Source organism: Porites lutea, chromosome 6, assembly GCF_958299795.1.
Source record: "Porites lutea chromosome 6, jaPorLute2.1, whole genome shotgun sequence".
In the NCBI taxonomy this organism is placed as follows: Eukaryota; Metazoa; Cnidaria; class Anthozoa; order Scleractinia; family Poritidae; genus Porites; species Porites lutea.
In genome coordinates this window covers 2,766,222-2,790,986 of record NC_133206.1, presented here as the reverse complement: position 1 = coordinate 2,790,986, position 24,765 = coordinate 2,766,222, and the positions used below count along the sequence as shown (strand labels likewise).

At 40.1% G+C, this 24,765-nt stretch overlaps 1 protein-coding gene across 1 annotated transcript in view; it reads right to left on the bottom strand.

Annotated features, from left to right (window-relative positions):
• Positions 1–21,547, bottom strand: part of LOC140942381 (uncharacterized) — a 49,387-nt gene extending 27,840 nt beyond the window's left edge. The window contains exons 1-15 of the mRNA XM_073391346.1: positions 21,320–21,547; positions 20,703–20,849; positions 19,847–19,992; positions 18,917–18,947; positions 18,597–18,726; positions 17,116–17,260; positions 16,174–16,349; positions 15,500–15,688; positions 14,589–14,746; positions 13,028–13,245; positions 11,701–11,807; positions 11,280–11,381; positions 9,534–9,721; positions 6,500–6,690; positions 5,902–6,008 (exon numbers count right to left, since the gene is read on the bottom strand). Coding sequence (XP_073247447.1) covers positions 5,902–6,008; positions 6,500–6,690; positions 9,534–9,721; positions 11,280–11,381; positions 11,701–11,807; positions 13,028–13,245; positions 14,589–14,746; positions 15,500–15,688; positions 16,174–16,349; positions 17,116–17,260; positions 18,597–18,726; positions 18,917–18,947; positions 19,847–19,992; positions 20,703–20,849; positions 21,320–21,388 — 2,104 coding nt within the window. The 5' untranslated portion in view covers positions 21,389–21,547. The remainder of the gene's footprint in view (positions 1–5,901; positions 6,009–6,499; positions 6,691–9,533; positions 9,722–11,279; positions 11,382–11,700; positions 11,808–13,027; positions 13,246–14,588; positions 14,747–15,499; positions 15,689–16,173; positions 16,350–17,115; positions 17,261–18,596; positions 18,727–18,916; positions 18,948–19,846; positions 19,993–20,702; positions 20,850–21,319) is intronic.
• Positions 21,548–24,765: the final 3,218 nt, after the last annotated feature.

The window sequence follows — 24,765 nt, the reverse complement described above, 5'->3', positions numbered from 1 at the left end:
TTTGTTTAATTTTCCTTTTCCATTGCTTCGGAATCATTATCATACATCATAATGGAAATTAATCCTCAATAACAGTTTTTAATCTACTAATATGGCTTTGCTATGACTGCGTCAGGTACTAAACTACGGCCACTTTTAAAAGGACAGCGTCATCTTTTGTCAGTAACAATGAAAAAAAAATCCAAAACATAGGCGGGGGAGCAGGGGGGCCCGGTAGCCCAGCCACCCCTCAGGCAAAAATATTTTTGCCTGGGCAGAGCCTCCCCCCCCGTGTTTTGGTGCCCAAAACCACTGTTAGGAGAGGTCCACAAACTCTAACGGATGTATTTGGCATAACCTGTAGCTATCTGTGATATCGCCATACATCTTCTACCCCGCTATGCTGACGACTCAAGAACTACCTAAGAGGCACCATTAAGCAGGACCGCCTGAACAACTGCCTACGGATGCATTGTCGGAAATGGATTACGAACACTAAAGACACTGTGAAGATTGCAAAAAGGTTTCCTGGTGCCAAGGAACAACGCAAAGGGCATTTTGGAAAATTTGAGTAGGGTTATGTGCATGGCTGTGTAAAGATGACGCCCCCCCCCCCCATCAAGTTTCAAAACGCTCCGCCGCCTCTGCAAAAGAGACTTTCTCACCAACATCTCTGATGGCCGAGAGCAAACAAATTCGCGCTTTTTAAGTCTTAATCTCTTATTTCTAAACTGAAACTGTCACTATCGTTTGCCCTTTGTTCTTTCTTCAAAAGATCATCTGATTTTATCGTAGAGGATTGAATACTGTAAGAACCCTCGTAAAAGAGCCTAAGCTTTTCCAAGCTAGGCTAAGAACTAAAGCTTTGTATAAAAATGGCACTAACTGGAAAATTAGGTTCCTCAGGTTCTTAAACAGGTTCTTATTTTTAAAAGTACATAAGGTGTTTGTCATTTGTGGGTGTGGCCTATTTTGGGCCTATTTTTGGTATTGCATGCATAATATTGTAATACGGTAGGAAAATCCCTTTAATCCAAGCATGTTAAAGCCATTTATGAAGTTTATACATTTTACTAACTGATAGAGCTTGTTCTATTAAATTTATGTATTCAGTGTTTGACTGAATTTCTCAAAATATGAACCTGGCTTCAAAAATGTAGGCTAAAACAGGTTCTTGTGTAAAAGGAGTCTTAATGGACAATCTTAGCCTAACAGGTTCTTAAAATCTAGGTTCTTATACGCGGGTTTTTACTGTCTCTCAACAAAGCATTGTAATACCCTTGTTGAAAAAAAAAACTTGACAGACATGTTCTAACAACACTACCCCTTTTATCTCAGAGATTAATCTGGTTTATTATATAGACAAGAGTGTTTTATTGGAAAATATACCACTCGTAAAATTCCGGGACCCGAGTGATTTATTTTCCATAATCTCACACGTGAGTTTATCGATGACGCAATTTCGGTAATTTCCCTCTATTATTTCATCAATGTCTTTTTGTCTTTATCATAAAAAGAACATTACACGGCGGCTTGAAGATATGAATTTTATTTTCGAGTGGCAAAAACAATATTTTACTCACTCGCTGAGCTCGTTCGTAAAATATTGTTTTGCCACTCGAAAAGAAAATTCATATCTTCCCGCCACCGTGTAATATCCTCTATTTAATTAACTGCACTAGTCTTACTTCTGACGTTACCGTGTTTTTGGACGATTAATACGTTCCCCTTTCAGTTGAATATTTCGCCGTCCTAAAACAGGCGTAAGCTCAAGAGGGACTCGGCGAGGCCAGGACCTTTCTCTTGTAACATAAGCATCACGGAAATTTTTAAGAAAATCATTTTCGTCCTCAGTTTTAGCAGCGTTCTTAATTGTGGACTCCCCAGTGTATCGTAATTGGGGTTTCTGCTTGCTGAGTATAGCTCGATCTTCATGGACTGAGATAGCCCGGTTTTCTTTACCAAGTAGAGCAAGGCTTGTCAGCTCTGATGGCTCACTGGTGGGAAGAGGTCGATCATTGTTGTCATGAAATTGACTTTGTTCCTCGTTTGTAGTAACATCTGCCACGGCTTTTGGTCCGTTTCCATCACTACAGATGTCATGTTCCTCACTACACGATGGTTTGGGTCTTTCTGCCATTTGTTGTGGGGTGCAGCCAGAAGAGCTCTCGTCGCCTCTTTCTTCACTTTGACTTGGATTGATTTCATTGGAGTTACCAGTAAACTGGGGAAACAATGGCTTTCTTTTTTTGAAACTGGGCTGGTGCACATCGACGTGGACGACTCGGCGATCTTCAGACGTTGGAGATGGAGAACAGTCGACGGCGCCAGGGATCGGACGAGGGTCAGCAAGCTCAGTTGAATCACATGACCTAAGTCTGGCAAGGCGGTCAGGCTGTTGTTTTTCTCCGTGAAGCTGGTTTTCTTCTTCCCAGACCACAGCTGGTTCACGTCCTTGCCTTCTTCGTTTAACACTAGGTAACTTGGGACGTGATACAAGCTGTAGTACAGAGTTCAAGTTAATCATCTCAAGAACCTCGTTTCTGAAGGTGCGATTCATCGCGAAGCAGTAGACTATTGGGTTGAAAAAGGAATTCATCTGGATCAACAACTCCGACCAACGAAAATATGAGCTTGTACGAAGGAAAGGAACAGCATCTCCCAAGAAAAGAGCGATGATTGACGGGACATAGGAGACTAGCAAAACCGCTGTAACTGTGCCAGTCGCTTTGGCGATGGACTTCTCCAGCTTGGCGTTTGCTCGCACAGAAACTTCGTTGATCTCGTTATTTTTTCGTTTGCGCACACAGAGGTAAAGCGTAATGTAGCAATAACCGATAATGGCGACACAAAGCACCGTCTTACTAGCAGAGAAAATACTCAAGCCAGCTATGACCTTCTGATCGACCTCAGCAACGCTCAAGATAAGTAAAACAATAGCCGCTATAGCAGCAAGCACCCACGCCACCACTGCGCAAATTTTGAGGCGGGTTTTTGTGATAATGTTCTTGTAGTTGGTCCACTTTACTATCGCTACGTAGCGTTCCCAGGCAATGAAAGTCAAATGATAAAAGGATGAACTAACGGCGCTGTAAAGCACTATTTGATTTGCACCTGCAATCTTACAAATTTTAAGGCTCAACTTCTCACGGAGGAGAAGTATATCCGACGCAATAGTTAGAGGCATCGAAACCGCACCCACTAGAAGATCCGCAACGGCCATGCTACTTAACAAAATGTTTGAGTTTTTTTGCAAAGCTCTTCGATTCCTCACTGCAACGATAATTAAGAGGTTTAACAGCACCGCGAAAGGACTAGCGATAGATTTTGTGGTGATTGTAACATAGAAAGCGGCCGTTTCAGTTAAAATCCATGTATAGACTGGTTCGTGCGGGCAAGAGTACACTGAGGGCAACTCGCTTGGGTCGATCTTCTCTGAATCTATTTCGCTTAAGTTCATTTTATACTGATTTGACTGAGGCGCAGAAGTTACTTAAAGGCTTTAAGTACTCACTGTTGAAATAGTTTTATCACGATTTTGTCCTTATTGATTGGTGTGCATGCTCGATGTTTTCTGAGCGCAACTCTCAGCAATGGTTTCTTGACGAGACGAGCGCATTTTCAAATGCCAGCTGTTTGTAAAATTTAATCGTATTTAATATCAACCTAGACATACACGTCTTGTAAGACATCCGTTAAACAAGTGACTTAACAAGGATCAACAAGGTACCTCTATAGTTTTCCCCGGTGTAGCACATATCGTGGGAATTTACAACGGATAAACAGACACAAAAGTACCTTTAAAAGAAGGCAGCCAGTGAGAAAAATGATTTGATTTTTCAAACACAATGTTTAGAGAAACCGACCTAATTGCTTTCCGACAAAATTTAGAAGCGGTATTAAATAGTACGTTTTCTACATGAAAATGGAAGAGCTTGTTAAAAAAGGAAGGAGGAAACTTTTTCCCACAGAGTTCGATAAGGTCTAAGGTCTATCCTCAGAAAAAGAAGTTAGGCTGTAAGAAAAACGGTTTGCATTTTTAGAAATGTTTAGGGCAACAGACCTAAATATTTTCCGACAAAATATGTAAAACAGTTTTAATTCTAGTGCGTAAAAACAGAAGAGCTTGCTAAAAAGGAAACATAACAGGAAGCTTCAGTTTCAGTTGACAAAAATATATTTCGCATCACTATGTAGTTTTGAATTCTCATTATTTATAAGAAACATAAAATAAAGCATGATATTAAGACAGTAAACAAAACGATCAAACTATTATTTCTTCTTGCTATTGCGTCGGTTTCGAAAACATTTATGTTATGGGTCCTTTCAATTCGTATTTGCGAAATCCCCAAACCCTAAAGACATATTCTCTTTTCGCTGTATACACTTTTCCATCACTTTTTGTGGAACTGTGTCAAACGGCATTAAAAAGTGAGTTTGCAACGAAAAAAGATTTTAACCAGCACGTGTGGACAGGGCACGCGTGTTAAATTTAATGTCTTGAACACAGTTTGGAGGGAGTATTAAATAATCTTTGACAAGTTAACTTCAATTTGACATCCAGATACTTGAATTATAAGTTTGACAGGTTTTCGTATACTACTTAATTACAAAGAAAACATTAAGATCTCGTCCAGGCAAATCTTATTAGTCTCATAGGTGTTAATTCTCTTCTCCTTGGATAAAATTAGATAGTGTTAAACTTAAAATGGGACAAGTGCTTTGACCTTCAAATTGTGCAGTTTTGTTCGGATTCATTATCGGAGAGAAAGGGGCGAAGAAAAAACGTCCCAGGGGTACGTTCCTTAAAAGGCCCCAACCGGAAACTTTTCGCGCTCGAAGGCAATTTTTTAAAATCGAAACCCGTAGAATAGTAGCACAGTTCCTAGCTCACCAACCAGTCAATTTTGCCTTTTTAACTGATAGTTTAGTTATTGTATAATTTCAAAATAATTGAAACTTTGATTGTAAATGCAAATATGGCAAACACAAAACAGCTTTCCGGCCCCGAAACCTTACCGGGACTTTCGAGGGATCAGATCATAGTATATAAGAAATAATTCGAAACATTTTGTGGGTAAAAATTCCGATTGACTCGTTGGTCATTAAATTATGTTCCCGAAAAGACAGCAACAAATCGTTGTTCATTTTACGATTTGAATGAAAGAGCAGAGAAGAAAGCCACAGCTGACAAGATTACACGGTTTTAGGTAAATGAATTATAAAAATAATGCTACCAAGAGAACGTTATAAGATCTGTTTGTTCTCTTATGTTTGGTTTAACACTGTCTGCATTTTGCGAAATAGACTATGTTCAACACGTTAATTAAATATTGAGTACACTAGTTGTAAAGTGTTGGGACTTAACGAATTATAAGATGCATAAATAGGATTGTAAAACTACCCAGGAAAATAACTAGAAATGTTAGATAACGGATAAATGAACCATGCCATCTGCTCTACAGACGACCATGAAACGAACACGGTCTTTCAATCTGAATCATTAATTGCAAATATAAATACATTTGGTTTCTCATTTAGAATTTTTTCTATTTCTCGGTTTTCGGTTTATTAATTTGTCAGAAGTGGCGTCAATGTTGGGGATACAAAATGTACGCGGGGAGTTTACTACACAGGCTTTCGGATTTCGACAACATTTTTGTTATCTTTGAAACATAGACATTTCACAGAGAAGACTGGGAATTATGTAACGGGAGAAGAGAGCGACAGAACATAATACCGCCAGGGAGGGGAGAGTGAGGAGTGGGCAGACTAGCATCCCATATAGCTACGCAACCTCGCCATGTCCCACCTTGTTGACCACAGCACCCGATACCAGGCTCCCGTTATTTACACGCGTTCGAACGAAAAAGATAAACTATGAAAAGTACACAGAAAGCTAAACGAAAACACAGCACCTACCGAGAAGTGAAGTGAAATCATTCTTGTCTCTAGCATTGATATTAATACCGGGCTGCAACAGCAGAAACTTTACTACATCCAAATGACCTTCAGCCGCACTAACATGCCTGCATACAGAGAAACAACAAAAATAAGCCCCTCAGCTTGCTTGGAAGCTAGTCTCAAATGGGAGACCTTGTATAACCGTAAGACCACTGTGGCAAATTATGATATTGAAGAGTTAACAAACGTGTCATGATCCCTGTGAGCATGCCAGCTTCGACTGAATGCAACAGCAATAAACTTTGATGGGAATAGAACACCATAGTATTCTGTAAACGCCATACTAGTAGATATTAACACTACCGTATAATTCAAACCTCACTTTGTAAATTAAAATGCTTAATGGTCACATGTTAACCTCTGCCTCGCGAGATCTGTGAGTCACGTATTTTTAGTAAAATAGTTGATTCGGCTCGTAAATTTCATAGTTTCATGGTGTGCGTGAGAAGCTTTGGTTCCCTGCTAGGAAAGGTTTCTCACGGTAAGAGAAAAATGACGTGAAGGAGTGGACTCTCTGCTACATCTCATACTGCACGTGCAAAGAAAAGAAACTTACAGCGGTGTTCGTTTGTTCAGATCTCTGTAGCATACCGTCGCTCCATTATGAACCATATGACGAAGCATCTGTAAGTTTCCACTTGTCGCTACTTCACAGATTTCATGCATGCTGTAATGATGTGATAACCGTCTGGCTCCCAGTCCCTCAAGTAACTGACTGACCGCGCGGTGTTCATGCATGTCTGAGTACTGGAAAACACAAGGTCAAGAGAAAGGTCGGGACGGGTAGTATACTTAACTGACAGCATCTTAGGAGAGTCAACGGCATGATCTTGTGATTCGACGGCGACGGCAACGAAAACGTCAAAAAAGCAAATGGTTAAGGCAGGAGCCGATTACTTGGCTCCTTGTTAAGGGTATGTCCACACTGTACCCAAAAGCTTTTCATGGCACCACGAGAGGCTTTTCGGTACAGTGTGAACAGCAACGACCCAGGGCCGCGTGGTTGGCCGAGAGGGTTTGGTGCACTAAATTCCAGTCAACACTCTTGAATATTTACTTCCGTTTCAGTAAATTCCAGCCCTCGCTCCTACTTATTTACTTCCGCGAGGGGTCGAATAGGTATTCACACTCCATCAAAGTATGGCACAAAACCTCTCCGATATGTGACGCTACACTTTCGAGATCGGCGAGGCTTCGCTCCGTTACAGAAATCGCGCCGAAATCATCGTCCTTGTCTGTGAACAGAAGCCCAATCCGATATGATTTCTGTAGCGGCGCAAAAACGATCGTGTATAGCGTGAACATAGCCTTAATCAACAAGACAACAATTTTGCGCGTGCATCACACTTTTTGGTACATTTCTTTGCAGTCACTCCACCACTACGACGTGAAATTGCCTAATTTGAAGTTTTATGGAGAACTTGAACAAATGACGAAGAACTTGGATTGGTTTTTAAGAATTCTGGTTCTTAACTCCTGGTGAGTTTGCCCCACTACATTTGGCAGTGAGCAAGTTGGAATAATGGAAATAAAGATTGAAAGAACGCCCATTTACTTTGTGAGAGGCGTTTTTCCTGTCGTAGCCATCGTGGTATCTTAACCCATTCGCCCCTGAACCGCCCGTAACCGCCCGTGTGGATCCAGGTCCTTTCTACCCTTTGTGACGTCATCAGTTTTAACGGTCAAGGACAACTTTCTTCGCTAACTTGTGCAGAGTGAAGAGATCTTTCAAACCATACCAGAATGAGCACAATTCAGTCAAGGACACCGGAGAAAGAAGTAAAAAACCACGTGACATTGACCTGAAAATCTCCATGAAAATCTTGTCCTATTGCTCACCTACCTTTCCTCTAACCTAATCCTAAGATCCTAAAAGCTTTCCTAAAAACTCTTCCCACCAAAATGAAGCCTACTAAATGCTCAGCAAGAGAAAAAAAAATGAGGCAAGAAAAGCGAAAAAAGAAGGGAGGAGAGAAATTTTGTTTCTGCGCATGCCCGAACTTCGCAAGCTGATATTTTGCATCTGGATTAGAAGGCCGCGAAGTGTACCACCTGTAAACCGGTTTGTGGTAAGTTTTAGCTCTTCATAGCACGACAGTGACCAGAAAACCACTCGACTAGCTTCAAAACGCGCTTTTCAGCAAAATCTCCAGTAGCGAATGGGTTAAACTCTGATTAATTACTTTTATGTTGACACAAATTTGCGCTCGAGGAATTTTTAAAAGAACAGAGGGGTTAGTTACCGCAAGCTGATTTTCTAGATTCACAAAAAACAATCAGAAACAAGTGAAATAAAAAAGAAATAACAGTCGCATGACAAGTTTTGTCCACGGTCCTAATCTAATACAGCAAAATAAACATCACCATGTGAAAGAGCTGCTAAATAGCTTTCATTATAGCCTGTGAACAGGCTACTTACTGCACAGGCTACTTTCATTGAAGTGGCCATCCTTTAGGACTGCATCCATGAGTGAAACTTAAATTTAGAACAACCCTGTTATAGCGGAGCACCATGGGTAAGAGAATTTGGTTCTCTAAGCATCCGAGAAATTTTGGTAGTGTCTTGTAGTCACGTGACCGTACGTCCGAATGACCGCGCGTCTGTTCGCACCACAGGCAAACCACTGTAAAGTAACTCTATCAACAGGTATAGCAACCCAAATGCAACTGGAGATTTTTTTGGCGGGAAATTGCATGGCCGACCGCGTCTTGTGAAGCAGAGACAATGAAAGAGTCAACAAAGACAAATAAAATGGAAAGCGGAAATTGTTTCTATATCCGTGTTCTCTAAAGTATTAAGCTTAGATTAACTGTCAAGTCCACAAATTTGGAATATAGAGAAAGAGAAAGACAGTGAAAACGAGAAAGTAGGCGACAGGCTAGCAAAACTCAACAATAACAAGAGCGACAGAGAGCTAGACTGCGGGAGATAAAAAGCAAAGGAGACGAATTTCGTTGGAAGAACATAAAAATTTTGTACCGGCGGTGAGAAAATAAGAAATGCTAGTGGCCAGCAAGTTGAAAATGAGCGGCAGTGAGAAAAAAAGCGAACAGGAACACACGCAACAAAATTTTTTGTGTGCACGACGACATTTCCTCCTTAAAACATCTAACTAGGAAGATTCGCGTTGCAACAACAGCGGCAAAGAAATGTACAAAAAAGTGTGCTGCACGCGAAAACCAAGTTGTTGCTGTTGTTTGCTGATTAGACCTATTGATTTTTTTTGCCTTTCCTGTTGCCGTCGCCTTTCAGCATTACACGATTTTAATTCTCTTTGAGTAAATCATAACTATGTTAACTAGAGCTTCGCTTTTAGCCCTGGCTAAATCTATATATTAAACGGCACCATAGGAAAAGTTCACTGAGTACCCTTCTCATTCTATTGTGCCATCAGATGATTCTATCCACTCAAATATATTAGAAATACACTGCCCAGGGAAATTGCTCGCTTGTTTTAATTTGAGTTGATGGCAACAATAGAGGATTTCATTCAAAAACGCAAAAGTCAGAGGGTCAATGCTCAATATTATCTTTTAACTGTAGTACTAAGCCCGAGAAAGGAAAGACAGAGAGACGATAGTATACTCACATTCAGAGGGGCATTTCCTAAGGAGTCGACAGCATTAATGTCTGCCCTGTTTTCAGTAAGATACTGTACAACTCCTCTACTGCCCAGACTCGCCGCCACATGTAGCGCTGTGCTGCCATCTGAGTTTGGAGCATTGACATCTACACCCAGTAACACCAGCCGCTGAAGCTCGTCGAGATTGTTTTTCACTTTACAGAGAGGAAGAAAAGAGACAAATGATGTCATTAGGGAAACCGAACGACAGAACGTCTCTTAATACGTCAGAAGTGTCTCAAATAGGTTTCTCCATGCTTCAGAAGTCTGTTTGGTTAATTTGGAGCTGCCCTGAAAACGTTTTATCTGTTCGGATGTCTTTGGGGAACTTTGGTCATCTCCAAAGTTTGGGTGGCTTTTTCGTCTCATCCGAAACTGTTAGCCACCCTAAGGGGTCCCCGGTCGAAAGTTCGAGAACAAGGCGTAGCCGTACTTCCATTAAAAGATTCTTGGGGAGGGTTTGTCTTTATTTCCTGAATTTTTCAGGAGACTTTTTTTTAACAATAATCACAATATCCGATCTTGGTGATAAAATGTAAAAATAAAACTTCCGAAAATCGCAGTTAAATTACTAAAAACAACTTCGAATATCTCAGATGAATGGAACGGTTATACAGATTCGAAATGTTAAGCCTTTCTCGAGCTTTCGAAAATTCTAGACACTGTTCTCCTCCACGTCGACGGCTGCCTCTGATGCAATTGCCATTTAAGGCAATCGCAAAACTAATGAAAGTGACAAGGCTCGTGGAAGTAGGGTAATATAGCCTTAAAGCAAATAACAGCTGTACTAGTTAAGCAATAGAAAACGTTTTCCGTGTTTGCACAGCCTGAAATAAAAACGAGAGGGGTTGGGAAAATTAGGGACAGTTATGCAAACCCGAGACGAATTCGGGCGTTTGCATAATCGTCGAGAATTCTCCCAACCACTCAAGTGTTTACATCAGGCTATGCAAACACAGGTAAGTTTTCTATTGCTCTTATAAAATAACTTTCCCGAGAAAAAACGAGAGAAATTCTTACCAGATGCAAAGTCTTGTACACGAAGATTTGCACGCGTAATCAGTTATTGTTTTGCAAAAAGACGCTTTCGAAAATACGGATTTTTCTCGCTTAAAACACAACCATGTTTACGTACTCTCATGCAAACACTCCTCACGGCCAATCGAAGCGCGCGTACTATCTTGTGTTTAGGCAAGAGAGTAATGGCACAGAGAGGGAATCTTAGGGCGTTGGCCGGGACATGTGACGGAACTTCAATAAAGTTATTTTTAGATGTTGTAATCAAACAGAAGATTAATTCCTGGGATGTCAGCAAATATGTATAAATTCAATTGTTTGAAACGTCATCAAGTCCACGCGCAGAAAATCTGTAATGAGGACTGTTAAATTCTCTCTTGACATAACTGAATAAAAGTTTCCGCACCTATCCGGAAAAAAACCTTTCGATTAATTTCAAACGTTTAATTGGTCTTTAAATAACTTTGGGCAAATTCACATAACTTAAGGGTTAGACTGGGCATTTCACTCTCTGTCCCTTTTATTCTCTCTTGGTTTAGGTTTGTGGGATAACAAATAAGTCTAACTTGACTTGACTATAATCACTGACCCTTCGCAATTTTTCTAAGGATTTATAGGCCTGAATGCAAATACACATGCACATAAAATCTACGTCTTTCCAGAATTTCATTAGTTCGGAAAGACTTGAAAACGAACCTACAGCTTTGCACAGCAAGTCTCCCACTCCATCTTCACACCAGCTAGCCCCGTGACGTAACAGGCACTGAACCACTGGATCATGTCCGCGCTGTACAGCTTCTACAATAAACAACTTAACTTTTATTAATAACTCAGCCGTTCAAGCGAGGCGAATGCTAGGTGCGAGGGTGCAAGATTTGACTGGCACGCCAGTCTTTTGTGGCTCCATCGCGTGTGACCTTTGTCTCATGGTTTTTCAACTACGAGAACGATGTCTATCCAAAAAAGCCAAAAAAGGACTTCTTATGAATCTGTTTCTACTTGTAACGACCACAATTTCCAGGCAATTCAGGTGGTGGTTGCTATATTGCGCTATTCATTTCTAAGAAGCTGTTTTGGAATCTTTATAAACTGGATATTTTACAGAAAACAGACTTACCAGAAAGCGGTGTAGCTCTCCAGCGGTCTCTTGCATGAATGTCGACACCAGGCTGTCGTAAAAGAAACTTAACACAGTGGAGATAACCACGGCTGGCAGCTACGTGGCTATAACAAAAGAAGCAAAGTTGGAATTCACAGCGAACCGGAATGCCCTGCATCATTTGAGTCTTAAAGAGGAAATACCACAGTTATCTCGAAAAGGGCGCGTTTCCGGGAATTTCTATAGGAACCAGGTGGGTACGCAAAAAAGTTTAAGACGGGGAGGCCCCGCCCCAGGGTCCAACCCCTTACCATTTTATATACCATTTTTGACGAAAAAGGTACCACTTCTCCTATACCTTTTATTGACAAATGGTACTTATTCCACATAACTAGTTTAGAACTCTGCCTGAAGCCTGAAAAATGGTACCCCCTTCGGTACGCTTTGATAGATTGTGCCATAGTTAGTAGAGTCCCCTCTACTAACTATGATTGTGCTAGCAAAATTAATTTTTACCTATTTTCCGAAAAAAAAAAAGTACTGTTAGCATAATTTGCACTTTTGGCTAGATTTTGCAGCCAAAATTTTCATTTTTGGCCCGAGCTGAGTGTTACAGGCAAATTTAAGTAATAAAATCAAATTTTTGTCTTCTTATTGTCACATTCCTTGGACCTTGGTCTCACAGGAAGTCACCAGGAATCTTTCTACAGAACTCAACGCATGCGCATAACTAGCTCATTGACCCAAGATGGCGTCCACGTGCAGTTCCAGTTTTTATACTTGACAGACAGACTTCTTATTGCGTCATTCTCCATCTATATAATATTGTGCTTCCTCCATAAATTCAGTAACATCTGTAAACCTGAAGAAGGCTGGTATGTCCAGCCGTAATATTGTTATGTTTAAAAAACAATACAGGTTGTTCTGACTCAGCATTGCAGTAGTCTTTGGACTCTCGTTCTTGACAGACAATGAATTACGCAATTCTAAAGCTTCTAGATGTAAATAGGGATAAGGGATTTGCCATTAACTTGTTTGTTGCCTACTTATTGAGGTGTTTTTACCAAATTTAGGGCTTGTTTAAGTGGAGGTGGGGGACCCCAGGTGGGTGAGGTAGCCCGCTTAGGTTTGGTTTCAATTTAAATTTCCACCTCAGCTGTGTAGAGGGTAAAAACTCCTGCAATCACCCGTATAAGTAATACATATATTACAACGCCAATTTAATTTAGAATTTTACTAAGGTATGGAATTTATTGAGAGGTGTTGTAACTTGGGAACTTTTCTTCTTTTCGTCAAGTCCATTTTCAGAAGCGGGTTGGAAGAGGATAGTAGCTAAAGAACTTACAGCGGTGTTCGTTTGTCAAAGTCCTGCACGCCGAAGCACACCTGTGTGTCAACTAATGCATCAAGCCCTTGTAAATCATCTTCAGTTATCGCCTTAAAAAGCTTGTTACGAAGAGATTCCTTTTCTTTGCATAACAGAGGCAATGCTGAACTCTGATCCCGAAAGGGTCGCTCATACGGCCCTAAAACTTCGTTTACGTCGCAGCTGTTAAAGCCTACCTAGACAAAAAAAAAATCACAGTTTGGCTGATAAGTGAATTTTTTGAATATCCAGATCCATTATTTAATCATAAAGCAGTTTAGGATGACAAGTGTTAAAAAGGCTGATATGATACATAGGAACGCGAAGGGTGATGGGAAGGAGAACAGAGTGGAGAGCACATTCTCGATCCCAGTGCTTACGCGTCTGACTCCGCGCGTAAGCTCCGGAAGCTCTGGCAAACTCTGCGCTAGCGTAGCCAAAATCTGGCTACTTCGGCCTCATAGCGCATGCTCTTTTATCCACCCTTAGTCCCCGAGGCCACCGCCCCTATCGGGTGCCACCCTTAGTCCCCGAGGCCAACTTTACACAAGGGAATCAAGTTGCCGTTCCATTAAATTTCATTCATACTTGAGAAATAAACCTGGGCCACGTTCACACGAATCCAGATATTTTTGAAACCGTCCATATTTTTACATGAATCGGACTTTCTCCCACACGAAATCAGTGAATCCGAGACCGCATCTTTTTGACACCGCCTTCCAAAGTGATTCAAGGTCCACTCTAATTGAATCCGGGTAAAAAAAAATATAAGCGGTTTCAAACATGTGGCGATTTGTGGGGACGGGGTCTTGGTGACATTGAAGTTGAAACAAAACAAAAATAACGATGGGTAACAATGCGCTTTCCGTCGGAATCTTTTTAATTAAATGTTGCTCGAACCTTATGACAATGCGACGAGAAATGCATGCCGGCCGACTCTCGGCACAAAAATAAGCAATCAATGCTAGAATTGGTGCAATAGGTGGCTTCAATGCTTGGCTCCTGTCTAAAAAGCGAATAATCGTTTTAATTTTCGGTAGATGGAACAGTTTTGTACAAGTGGTATAAGCGCGATTCTGGGACGAAATTTACCACGGGACGGGACGGGACGGGATACAATAAGTTTTAGACCAGAAAATTATCTTCAGACGTGCGGTGAGGCAGATTTAGGAAAGAAAACAAAATGAAGAATGGGCACACAAAAGCGCGCGAAAAGGACTGAAGGCGACAAGTTTTTGCCGTGTGTCAACTTGCAACAATGCCGCTGCTCAATTCGGTTTTTAGACCTACAAGCGCCGTCTTCTTTTTCCTCACGTTGTCTCTGCTAAATCGCTGCATGCTTACGGCTACCGAAAGCGGCTTTCATCTAGGCCAAAGAACCAATTTAATACCGCGTTCATGAGGGCCGCTAATCTTTTTTGCTTTCTTTACTGATTGTTGAAAATTAACTGGAGACAAAATAATATGTGTGTTATCGTGTTATTCTTAAGTGCAGCTAAAGCCTGTGCAAAGTTTTAAAAGTCAAGAAAAAATTACTTACAGTTACTCTTATAATCCAAGTCATTAGGTACGTCCAAAATAGAGACCACGTGATAGTGATAGCCACGCCCAGTAACTGGACACCCAGTTGTTTCCCGTTAGAATAAAATGCACCAGCTGAGGTGTTGAGATCATTTGAAGACTTTGTGAACAGGCCAGCTAACGATAAAATAGTTTACCATCAAGAGAAAACAATGACAAGGAGCGAAAATTCACTTGTACGCTTGGCATTATATTTTAATTGAGATAGATTCAGTGCCTTTGGCTGTCCTTAAAATGTCATTTGTTATTTGACTATTACCCACGCACCCATCCCTTGATATTTTTATTGAACAAGGTGATATCAAAGATCTAGGAAGGCCAAATCACCGAGGTGTAAGTCATTTCTACGCGCTTTTTCGAAGAGCAGTGTGGGTTATTTTATGTCCCCTTAGAATTGCCAAAGAAGGATTAACGCAAGGCCAACGGCTTAATCTCACCGCTCTACGACACAATCATCTGAGTTGAAAAAAAGCGTACAAACTACATTCGGTATGATCTTACGAGACCTCACTGGTTCATGATGAAACCAGGACTGAACCCGCAGCTGCCCCCAACTCATTCATACTAACGTAAATGGGTCCATTTGTTGGTACATTACGTTACCATGTCCGCAGATTTTACCTTTTCATTTGATGGTTTCATTGATCCCGTTACTTCCAAAATTCAAACTTTGTAAGTTTTGCTACACCTCCGTGACGATACAAAGAGAAAAACAGCGAAAAATTCCTGCTCCAAAAATGGTCTCTTTTTCCTTCAAATGGGTCAGCAAATCACACACAGATAAAATGTATACAACGTCACGATTGACACCCTGATAGCATGATCATCACTGTTTCCTAAATATTAAAATAAAACATAAATACTAAATACCTGTCACTGCCGCAAGTATGCCAGGAACACCATGGACATAAGTGATATCATGCCTCCCCGAGCTATAAGTAGTCCATGATGGCTTGTATTTCTTAACAGACAAGGAAACAACACATGATATTGAACCTACGATGACTCCAATTATCAGGGAAGCCCAGACGTCTATGGAGCCGGAACAGGCGCTTACACCTAGCGTGAACAAAAAGAGAGAAGAAAACGACAACGATTACAATTCACTAACAAGTAACTGTAAGTATCTGTAATCAAATGGTGACGAGTGAAATTATTTCCTAATTTCATGCGTATACCATTTGATTACCTATTAATATCTTGGGTGATAAATAACGCTCACAATCATGGCTATTTCATCCACTTGGCCCGAAAGGGTCAACAGATGCATTTTATGTCTGTGAATAAGTCAAGAAAACGTTCTGGTTTTGTGATTTATTCATACACACTGTATTTCAAAGACAGGGCACTTAAAACAGTTAAAAGGGATGCAAAGTTCAAAAATGGGTTTGTGAAAGGGATACCATTAATATGTTTTTTCAATAGGAGGTATACAAAAGGGGTACCTTTTCCATCAAAAATGTTATACAAAAGGGTAAGGGTGGAGTCTCCCTGTATAAAACTTTGTTGAGTAGCCGCCATCACCCAGGGGAAAAAAACCTTACCAACAAGGCCAGTTGTGATGCCTTGCAGCAGATCGGCCATATTTAAGTTCTTCCTGGTTAGATATGTGACAAGCAGCCAGCTCAGTGAAGATGAACAGATTGACAAGTGAGAGGTCAGAAGAGAAACAACGGCAGCATCATTAAACTTGTACACAGTTCCAACATTTATGGCATACCTGTGAGAAACATGGATTGATATTTATGGTTGTTGGCATTACAGTCAAGCCAGGTCAAGTGTAGCCCCCAAGATTCCATTAATCAATTTATTACTCAAAAGTTGAATTCGTTGGTAGTTGTAGATTTCAGATTCATCTCTCCATTCTTGCATGCCTAATGAGTGGTGAATTCATACGTAAGGCAGTTATGAATTTTCTACCAGTTCAGTTTCCCTCAATTTGATGTAATGTGTTCTAAGAAATTTAATCCATTTAAAGATTTTCAATCTGACCAAATACAGAGAAGTTCTCTGAAGAGAAGTTCTTTGAATTTGACACTACCTGCAGGAACGACTAACTGATTCATTTTTCAAATAATCAATTCATTAATAGAATCTTGTGGGGTACGCTTGACCTGCCTTGACTGTAATGGCACGGATTCTTGAGAGGGGAAAAGACAGATACTTCCAGATATAATAGTACTGGGAAAGTGTGAGTGAACACTTGAAGTATGGTCTCTTTGTTTGCTGTATGTACTTTTAATGCCACTCATTCATTGTATAAGAGCTTTCAGTGACAACATGGTCACACACAAATATGTAACTTGGAAACTGCATGCAAAAACTTATCTGCTTAAAAGAAGATGTGTCAGGACTTCTTCTCAGAAGAGAGCCACTGTGGTTTGATTCTCGCAAGTGACCACCACCCATGAGCAACCACTAATCTTCGCATTTTTTGTGGTGCCTTATATTACAAGAGGCTGACAGTACTCAGTTTCTTTTCTTACCATCCCAGAGAGGAGACAAGTCCTCCAGTGATAAGCAAAACATCTTGGTAATGTCTTTGTTCTACACTTTGGTCATGATTTTTATTTGTTAGCAGATTCTTGTGCACTCGTCTAAGGATGAGAGTAAAGACAAAAGCAGAACAACCTAACAAGACCAAAACAGAAAACAAGATACTGTTAATTATTAAAAGGTGAGAAATGAAGGTTATGTAAAAACAGGCAAATCAGAGAACATATTGAGAATGGAGTGTTTATTACAGGTGTATTTCAATACACCTGTTTAATTATATTAATTTTATTATTGTATAATTAAAATTAATATCAAAATAATTATAATACAACCAAGTAAACAAACTATTTTGTGTGGGCTGAATACAGTAGTTTACAAAAAGTTTGTATATCTTAAAATATTAGACCACATTAGGGGGTTATGGTTAACTCATGAGTACAGTGGAGGCTCATGGCTACCTTGCACAAACTGCAAGGCTAAAAAATTGTATTAACAGGGTGGCTGTGTTTTGATGGGGGTATGGTGACATGATATTAAAGTCTCTCTGAACTATATGACTGTTTGTACGTGATGACATGTACATCAGTAAAAGTTTAATTCAGGCTATACAGTACAGTACAGTACAGTCTTTTGGATATCACACACACCAATCAAATGTTAATCTATGCTTTTTAAATGACTGTCAACAAAAATTAGCATTGCTTTTGTCTCACTGATTGCTTCAACTGGTTGTAAGGAGGTAAATACGTGACAAAAATAACATGGTCATTGGTGGTAACAATCCTGAGACTGGATCAAATGGGTTAGGATGCCTTTTATTAATAAACCTTGTGAATTCAGGAGCTAAGAATTCCTACGAACCAGAGGTGTCAAATTTCATGGTAATTGGAAAATGGAATTTCCAGGAATTCCTAGGAATCTGAGAGCCGCAACAGAAATAGATTATTCCTAGGAATTCTTGGTTGCCCCATGTAAGGAAATCCAAGACAGTCTTGGATTCTGGATTCCACATTCCAGGGTGCTGGATTCCACTTCTTGTCAGGGGAACTTGGATTCTGGATTCCAATCTTTAGAGGGATTCTGGATTTCCCTGAGAAGTGTTCCGGATTCCAAAGCCCAGTATTCTGGACTCCACAAGCAAAATTTTTCCAGATATTCCCTTTCATGTATGGATGATAAGCGCTTTGGGGAAAGAAAAAAGTAGTCATAACAATGACAATGTAGATAGAGTATGGAGTACAGCTGTATGGTACATCACTTGGCAGGTGTTCTTTTTGGGCTCCAAAACAACTACATTATTGTACAGACTACAATTTTCTTTGAGAGCAAAAAAGAACATGTTATGATACCCCATAATAGCAACAAAACATCCTGGGTAATTTTTGGTCCTTACATAATTTTACAAGTCTATATGTAGTCTCATGGGGGTAGAGACAATCTTTTGCATTGGGTTCTGGTCTAATAGTCTAACCTGTTGAAGTATGAATAGTCAAGCTTCCTGATTGGTCCATTACACCAAAGTTGTCATGAAGCCATCCTTTTCCTCGAATCCAGTGAGTGAGGGGGTAGTACACAAACATTGGCCACAACAGGTAAACAAGCTATAAAGAACATAATTTAAATTAAATATCATTTGAAAATTAATGGATCAATTTGAAATAACTGATCTTTACTAGCTGGTATTCTAATGTTTTCCAACTGGCTGAAAAAAACAGAGTCTGCCCATATATGACTCAATTTTCTCTCAAGACTGTGGTGTATTAATGATTTAAAGAAATTTTTTGTTCTTACCAGTGCACCAAGTATGCTTATTTTCTCTGCCCTAAGAGGAAATCAAAAGAAAATTCATCATACACTCTGTATATGTTGTGGTTCAATTATTTTATCCTTGGTTTAAGTTTTGTTTCCCTTGTTTTGGGGTATGGCAATGTATGATCATGAGTTTGAAATGAAGGAAAATAAAATCTAAACCAAGGATAAAATCGAACCACAACAAATACAATTAGGGGTACCTTTTTCAGTTATAATACATAAATTAAGGGTAGGGAATTCGGCTGATTCACAAGTTGATGAGGAGGGGTACAGTTTTCAGTGACAGGTACCGTATATGAAAGCTAGGGGAACCTTTTCTGCCAAAAATGGTACTTGAAAGGGTAAGGGGTTGGACCTCGGGGCGGAGCCTCATAAAACTATGTTGGGTAAGCCACTGAGGATCCTGCGTATGACAAAATCCATTCCTTTTGCCAACCCTGTTCTTAGTCTTCTACAAAGTCCAAATTTCCTTAACTTGGAGTTAATGGCCTTTCTCTAGATCCCACCACGCATCACGTACACTCTATTCAAGGCAACAGGTCCCAAAAAATTCCCTGTTCAAGATGCTTAACAGTGAAATTATATCATTGCCCATTATGCCTGCTTAAGACTTAACACCCCCAAACCATACCCCATTAAACAGCACAGCAGCTGGTCCATTTAGGCCAAAAAATTAGGGAGTGCCCCCTGGTCTTGTTCTATAGCTCACAAATTTGTGATCATAAAAAAAAACAACAACAACTACCAAAGGGAATCACTTGGCAAATTAATGGCCATAGGAATGCCACAGTATATTGATAGATATAATTCCGAAGGATTCTGTGGATATTCAGGGGAGAAGGCTGTATATAATTAAATTAATTATTACTTAGAGTGACTATAAGGGTTGTTTATAGTTATTTCACTTACCAAGCAGACAGAAACATAAATGGTGTGACAATAGCAAGCATCAGTTCAAAAATTGCAAAAGGAATTGCTGGGACTGAATCCTGTTGCAATGAACAGTTGTTGTACACACCCAAGAAGAATGCACCATCAAGACTACCAATTAAACCCTAAAATGGTAAATTGCATACTAATTATTATTATTAATTATTATTATTGAGGCCCACTCGATCAGAGCCCCCTAGTTTTTCTAGCATGCAAGAGATTGACGCATTATTGCTAACTCCCTGCTGGAAGATCAACTAAGAGTCTTAAGTCCAATCACTGCCAGATTACCCCTGAGTGTACATCTATATGTTGCCAGTAACCATTTACATGAATTCACCTCAGGCTGAAAAGAGTCAAAGTGGAGCAAAGTTTCTTACAACACCATTTAAGCTTATATTGTCAAAAAATGCATCTATTTTTTGTTTCCCTTCAGCAAAGACTGCATATCATTTCAGAGAACCTAAAAATGGATGAAAGGGAATTGTGAGCATGTAACTCGCTTCAAAAAGAGGTTCCTGAATTATATCCTTAGACTGAGAGTATATGTAGGTGGCGTGACACGGATGTTTCTCACTCTGACCCTGTTTAACACAAATTGTTTACTTTGCTACCCTAATTAAATCAAGAGACCACCCAATTAATCACAAACGTTCACGCTCTTTTTTGACCCCCCAAAAAACAACCCTGTGTAAGGCACCAAATGGAATTGCATACCCTGTTGAAGATTAAGACCTGAAAACCATACCCTATACAGCAGCACATTCTGTACCTATTTTAGTAGGCCAAATAAGGGAGTGCCACCCCCCCCCCCCCCCACCCCCAAGTTTCCTACCCATTGCGATGTTCCAAATGATATTGTATATCCAACAGAGTACCATAAAATTGATCCAGCAGCGAAGTTTATAAGGGTGTGTACAAGAAGGGGATTCCAAGAACTGTAAGGTCTAGTCCCTGCCTGATAAACAGCGAAGCTAAATCCCTGTAAAACACAACACAACGCAACAAAGAAAGTACAATACTTTTAAAATGCCTTCGAGGTACATTCGACTTTAACGTCTACTGCGCAAAACAAGAAGCAAGATTTTGTCTGGATCAATTACACATATGCTTGACACCGGCAAAACGATCAGCTGCAATTTCTTTAATCCGGGTTTTATTTATACCACCCGCAGACCATGAATAAAGTGATAAAATAATAACAAGGTAATCGTAATGGCTCCCGGCCAAAATGGTGACAAAGAATCGCTTTGTAAACGACTTAACAATCAGACAAAGATTCCCAGGTACAATATTGATAACAACTGACATTACACCGGCAAACTTGATCTCGAGGGACTAGAACAGCTGATAGTCTTTTGAATCTGTAATGAGCGTATCCGTGACAGAAACTATTACGGTTTGTTCGTTTATAAAGGCAAAATAATAAAATTAATTAGAATAGCTGCCCACCTGGAAAGCCACTAACACCGATATGATCGAAAGCCATGCGGCGTCAGCAGAAGTCCCGCATTCCATCATACTTCTTGTGGAAAAATTTTAAGCGGGAAAGCATTCCCTGCATTCGACGTCGTCCATTTTCGCACGAAATTTATTCGGTTTCCTGACTCCTTCCTGATCATGCTGGATTTAGTCGGTTTAGGAATATGATCACTTTGCTAATTTGCCGCAATTGCTCTTTTGTTTTACCCAATCACGGCTTTGACAACCCCGCTATTCAAGTGATGCATTCAAGGGCAACCAATGAACGATTCGAAAAGATGAGTGGCACACGACTTCTTGCATCAAATCTGAATCCCGGGGCGGGGGGAACTGAGTGCACTTCTTGGTTGATTTCTGGGCTGCTTACCATTTGACAGAAAATTTCGGAAATTCCGGATGAGAGGTAAATGGTAAATTCAATTTTCGAAAATTCCAACCGAAAATTGAGGAGTACGTTTTGAGGTAGTCCATTCATTTCGGTTGGTACGAACCAAACGGAATGTTGCTTACCATTTATCAATTTCTCGGTTCCCTCTCGGTTCCAGACTCACGCTACACACAAATTCGCCCTTTTTTGCATTCAAACCGCAACGGATGTTGCAATTGTGCGGTAAATTGGTAAGTCGCTTACCATCATGCTTTCAACAACCCAACCGGATTTTTCTTTCAAATGGTAATCACCCCTGGTCACGTTCAAACACCATTCTTCCATTGACTCCATAAGGACTTGAGATCCTCGGGCTTCTTACTCGAGATCAGAGGGACCTTATGCCCGCAAGGGTATTTCCACAGGGGAACCAAGCTTCCAACAGATCGACCTCGAGTCTAATAAAACATCATAAAAGATGTCTTTGTGATGTTTTCTTATTGTCTTCTGCTCTTTGAACGCCATTTGAGCATGTTTTGATGTTCTGGCAGTTCTCACCACGAAACATGCTAAAATGGCGTTCATAGGGCGGAAACTTACTGTAATAAGAAAACAACACAAAGACTTCTCTTTATGAAATAGTTGTACACGGCTTTGATTGTGGTATTTCTACGGTAATTTAATTTATATCTAACTGGATTTTTGAAGACGAACTTAGAAAAATTTGCCTGCCAATTGATTGGAAAATGGCCAAAAGGCAGTTTTTTGCGTCCGATGAAAAGGCCAAAAATCACATTAACAAAGGAGCAAAGAAAAATGGAAAGAGCGAGAAAATGAAAGGGAGGAGAGAAGAGAACAACCTCGGCCCAGGGCTTTACTCCCATTTTTCGAAGGCAAAATCCTTGGACTAAGGTTGGAGAAGAAAAAAAAACTAGGGTTGCATTGGCTACAGCTTTTCAGCAACGTTTTCAAAAATCCAGCTAGATCAGGCACATTGAAACCGTATTGTCTACGGTGGCTCATATGAGCAACAAAATTTGAGACGGATAGGCAGAGAATTCTCACGAAATTTTGCTATTCTCTACCTTCGGGACTCTTCCTCAACGACCTCAAATAAGCTTTTTTGTGTTAATACGGATAACATGTATTTTATTCTGTGATTTACTACGACATGAAGTTTTGACAAACAACCCTCTATATAAATAAACGCAGCTACGAATACGGATTTCAATTTCGAGAGTTTATAACATTTTCCAACTATTCGGTCGCAAATTCCTGGTATTCGTGCTACTCTTCTTACCTGAACACGGCCGGGAACTGAGAAGAGTCTCCTTCCTATCCCCGCCGGTACTCTTGGCACAATTCCCCTCCACCGGGACAAAAACAAACTGGACTAGCTTGCCGATATCCGTGGGGTTCTCCGGGGAAGATTACAATTTTAAGAAAAAATTGAACTGTTCATAAGTGGCACTTATAGTGAAAGATAAGCCCTCGTCTGCACGCACGCGAGATTTTACGGATAGCTTATACAATGTCCGCAATACCAGAACTGCAGTTTTGAGGCCAAAATACATGATCGAGTTATTTGCACTGAAACTGGACCGGACAAGAATTATTGATCATTAAGTATCGCTGGAGGAGTAAAGGAAAAAAAAAGAAAAGAAAAAAAGCTTCACGTCTGAACTAAGCCATTTTCCTGTCTGAAGTTGAGAACCATTCCGTTATGAGCCTGCTTAACTATGACAGCTATGAAACATATACTGTAGTATGACACGCGATATACTGTACAATCGCAGGTACGCTTTTCAGACCATAGAGACTCCTTAAATTGCAGTTACCACTTAAATAAAAGAAATCTATCTTTCATCTTGTCTCGATGGATAGGAGGGAAGTGTGTAGTTCGTAAACTTGGAAAAATTAGTAATCCCTTTCGAACAAGAAAGACACTTCTAGGGGACATTTAGGAAATGCGGAGGCGTGTCATGTATATTAAACCATAAGCACGCGATAATAGACGGATTATAAGGGGCTCTAGATGGTACTTAAGGTTATTAATACGCACGCTTATATTGATCGTAAACCAATAAAGTAAATTTCACATCTCGTAAAAGTGATAAGAAGTATTTCAAAAGATCTTTGTCATCTTTGGGCTTGAATTCCCGCGTAACATCTGAGCACCAAATAATTTGATGCATTTTTCCCACGTTTTTCATATCGAATGAACGAAATCATTTTGCTGGCCAAGCTAGGAAGGTTTTTTTAAACGGATTCGATATTGTAAGCTTGATGGACAATCTAACGGATGGCTAGCCCAGACAAGCCTACTGATGGCAATTGCACAGACACTTTGCCAAGCAAATATGGATCGATCAGATAAAACAATCCTTCAATCAAATATAGACGAAATTGAGTGGCTATTCATCTTTCTTCTCTCTTGTCGCTGACTTTCTGATACATTTTTAAGCTCTTCAGTCAAAGCGTTGCATGGGGTAATTCAATTAGCTGTTGAAGCAGTTAATCATCCTCACACGTACACACTCAGATTGGAATATGTCGCAGGACAAAGGTTTTTCTCCATAAACGAAAGATAAAAACGTCTTTAATGACCAGAAGGTAATAATACCGGAATCACTTTGTATGTTATCGGTAACCAAGTCAGTGCACCTACGCGAAGAAGGATCTAAAAAATGCTTCATTTCATGCTAAATATTCGCTCTACATTCCAGTGATTCTCAGTCGAAAAGGTCAAAAAAGGCTAAAACCATGATTTAATGCAACATCATTTACTCTAAAGAGGGTCAGCTTTTTCTCGTCTAAATCGAGCAAGAAGTTTACAGCACAACTATGTTCGACTCTGCGAGTGCTCAAGAAAAAAATTACTTGGTTAAAATAATTTATTGAAATAAAATTAATTGATAAATTGAAATAAAAAATGCGACGTCCCATTATGTGACAGGGCGGTAAATTTTCTTTCTTCGTTGTTTTTTTTCCCCTGTCCTGAATGCTTCAATGTGCCTACTCCAGTCTCAAGAAAGTGCTCATCCGGGCC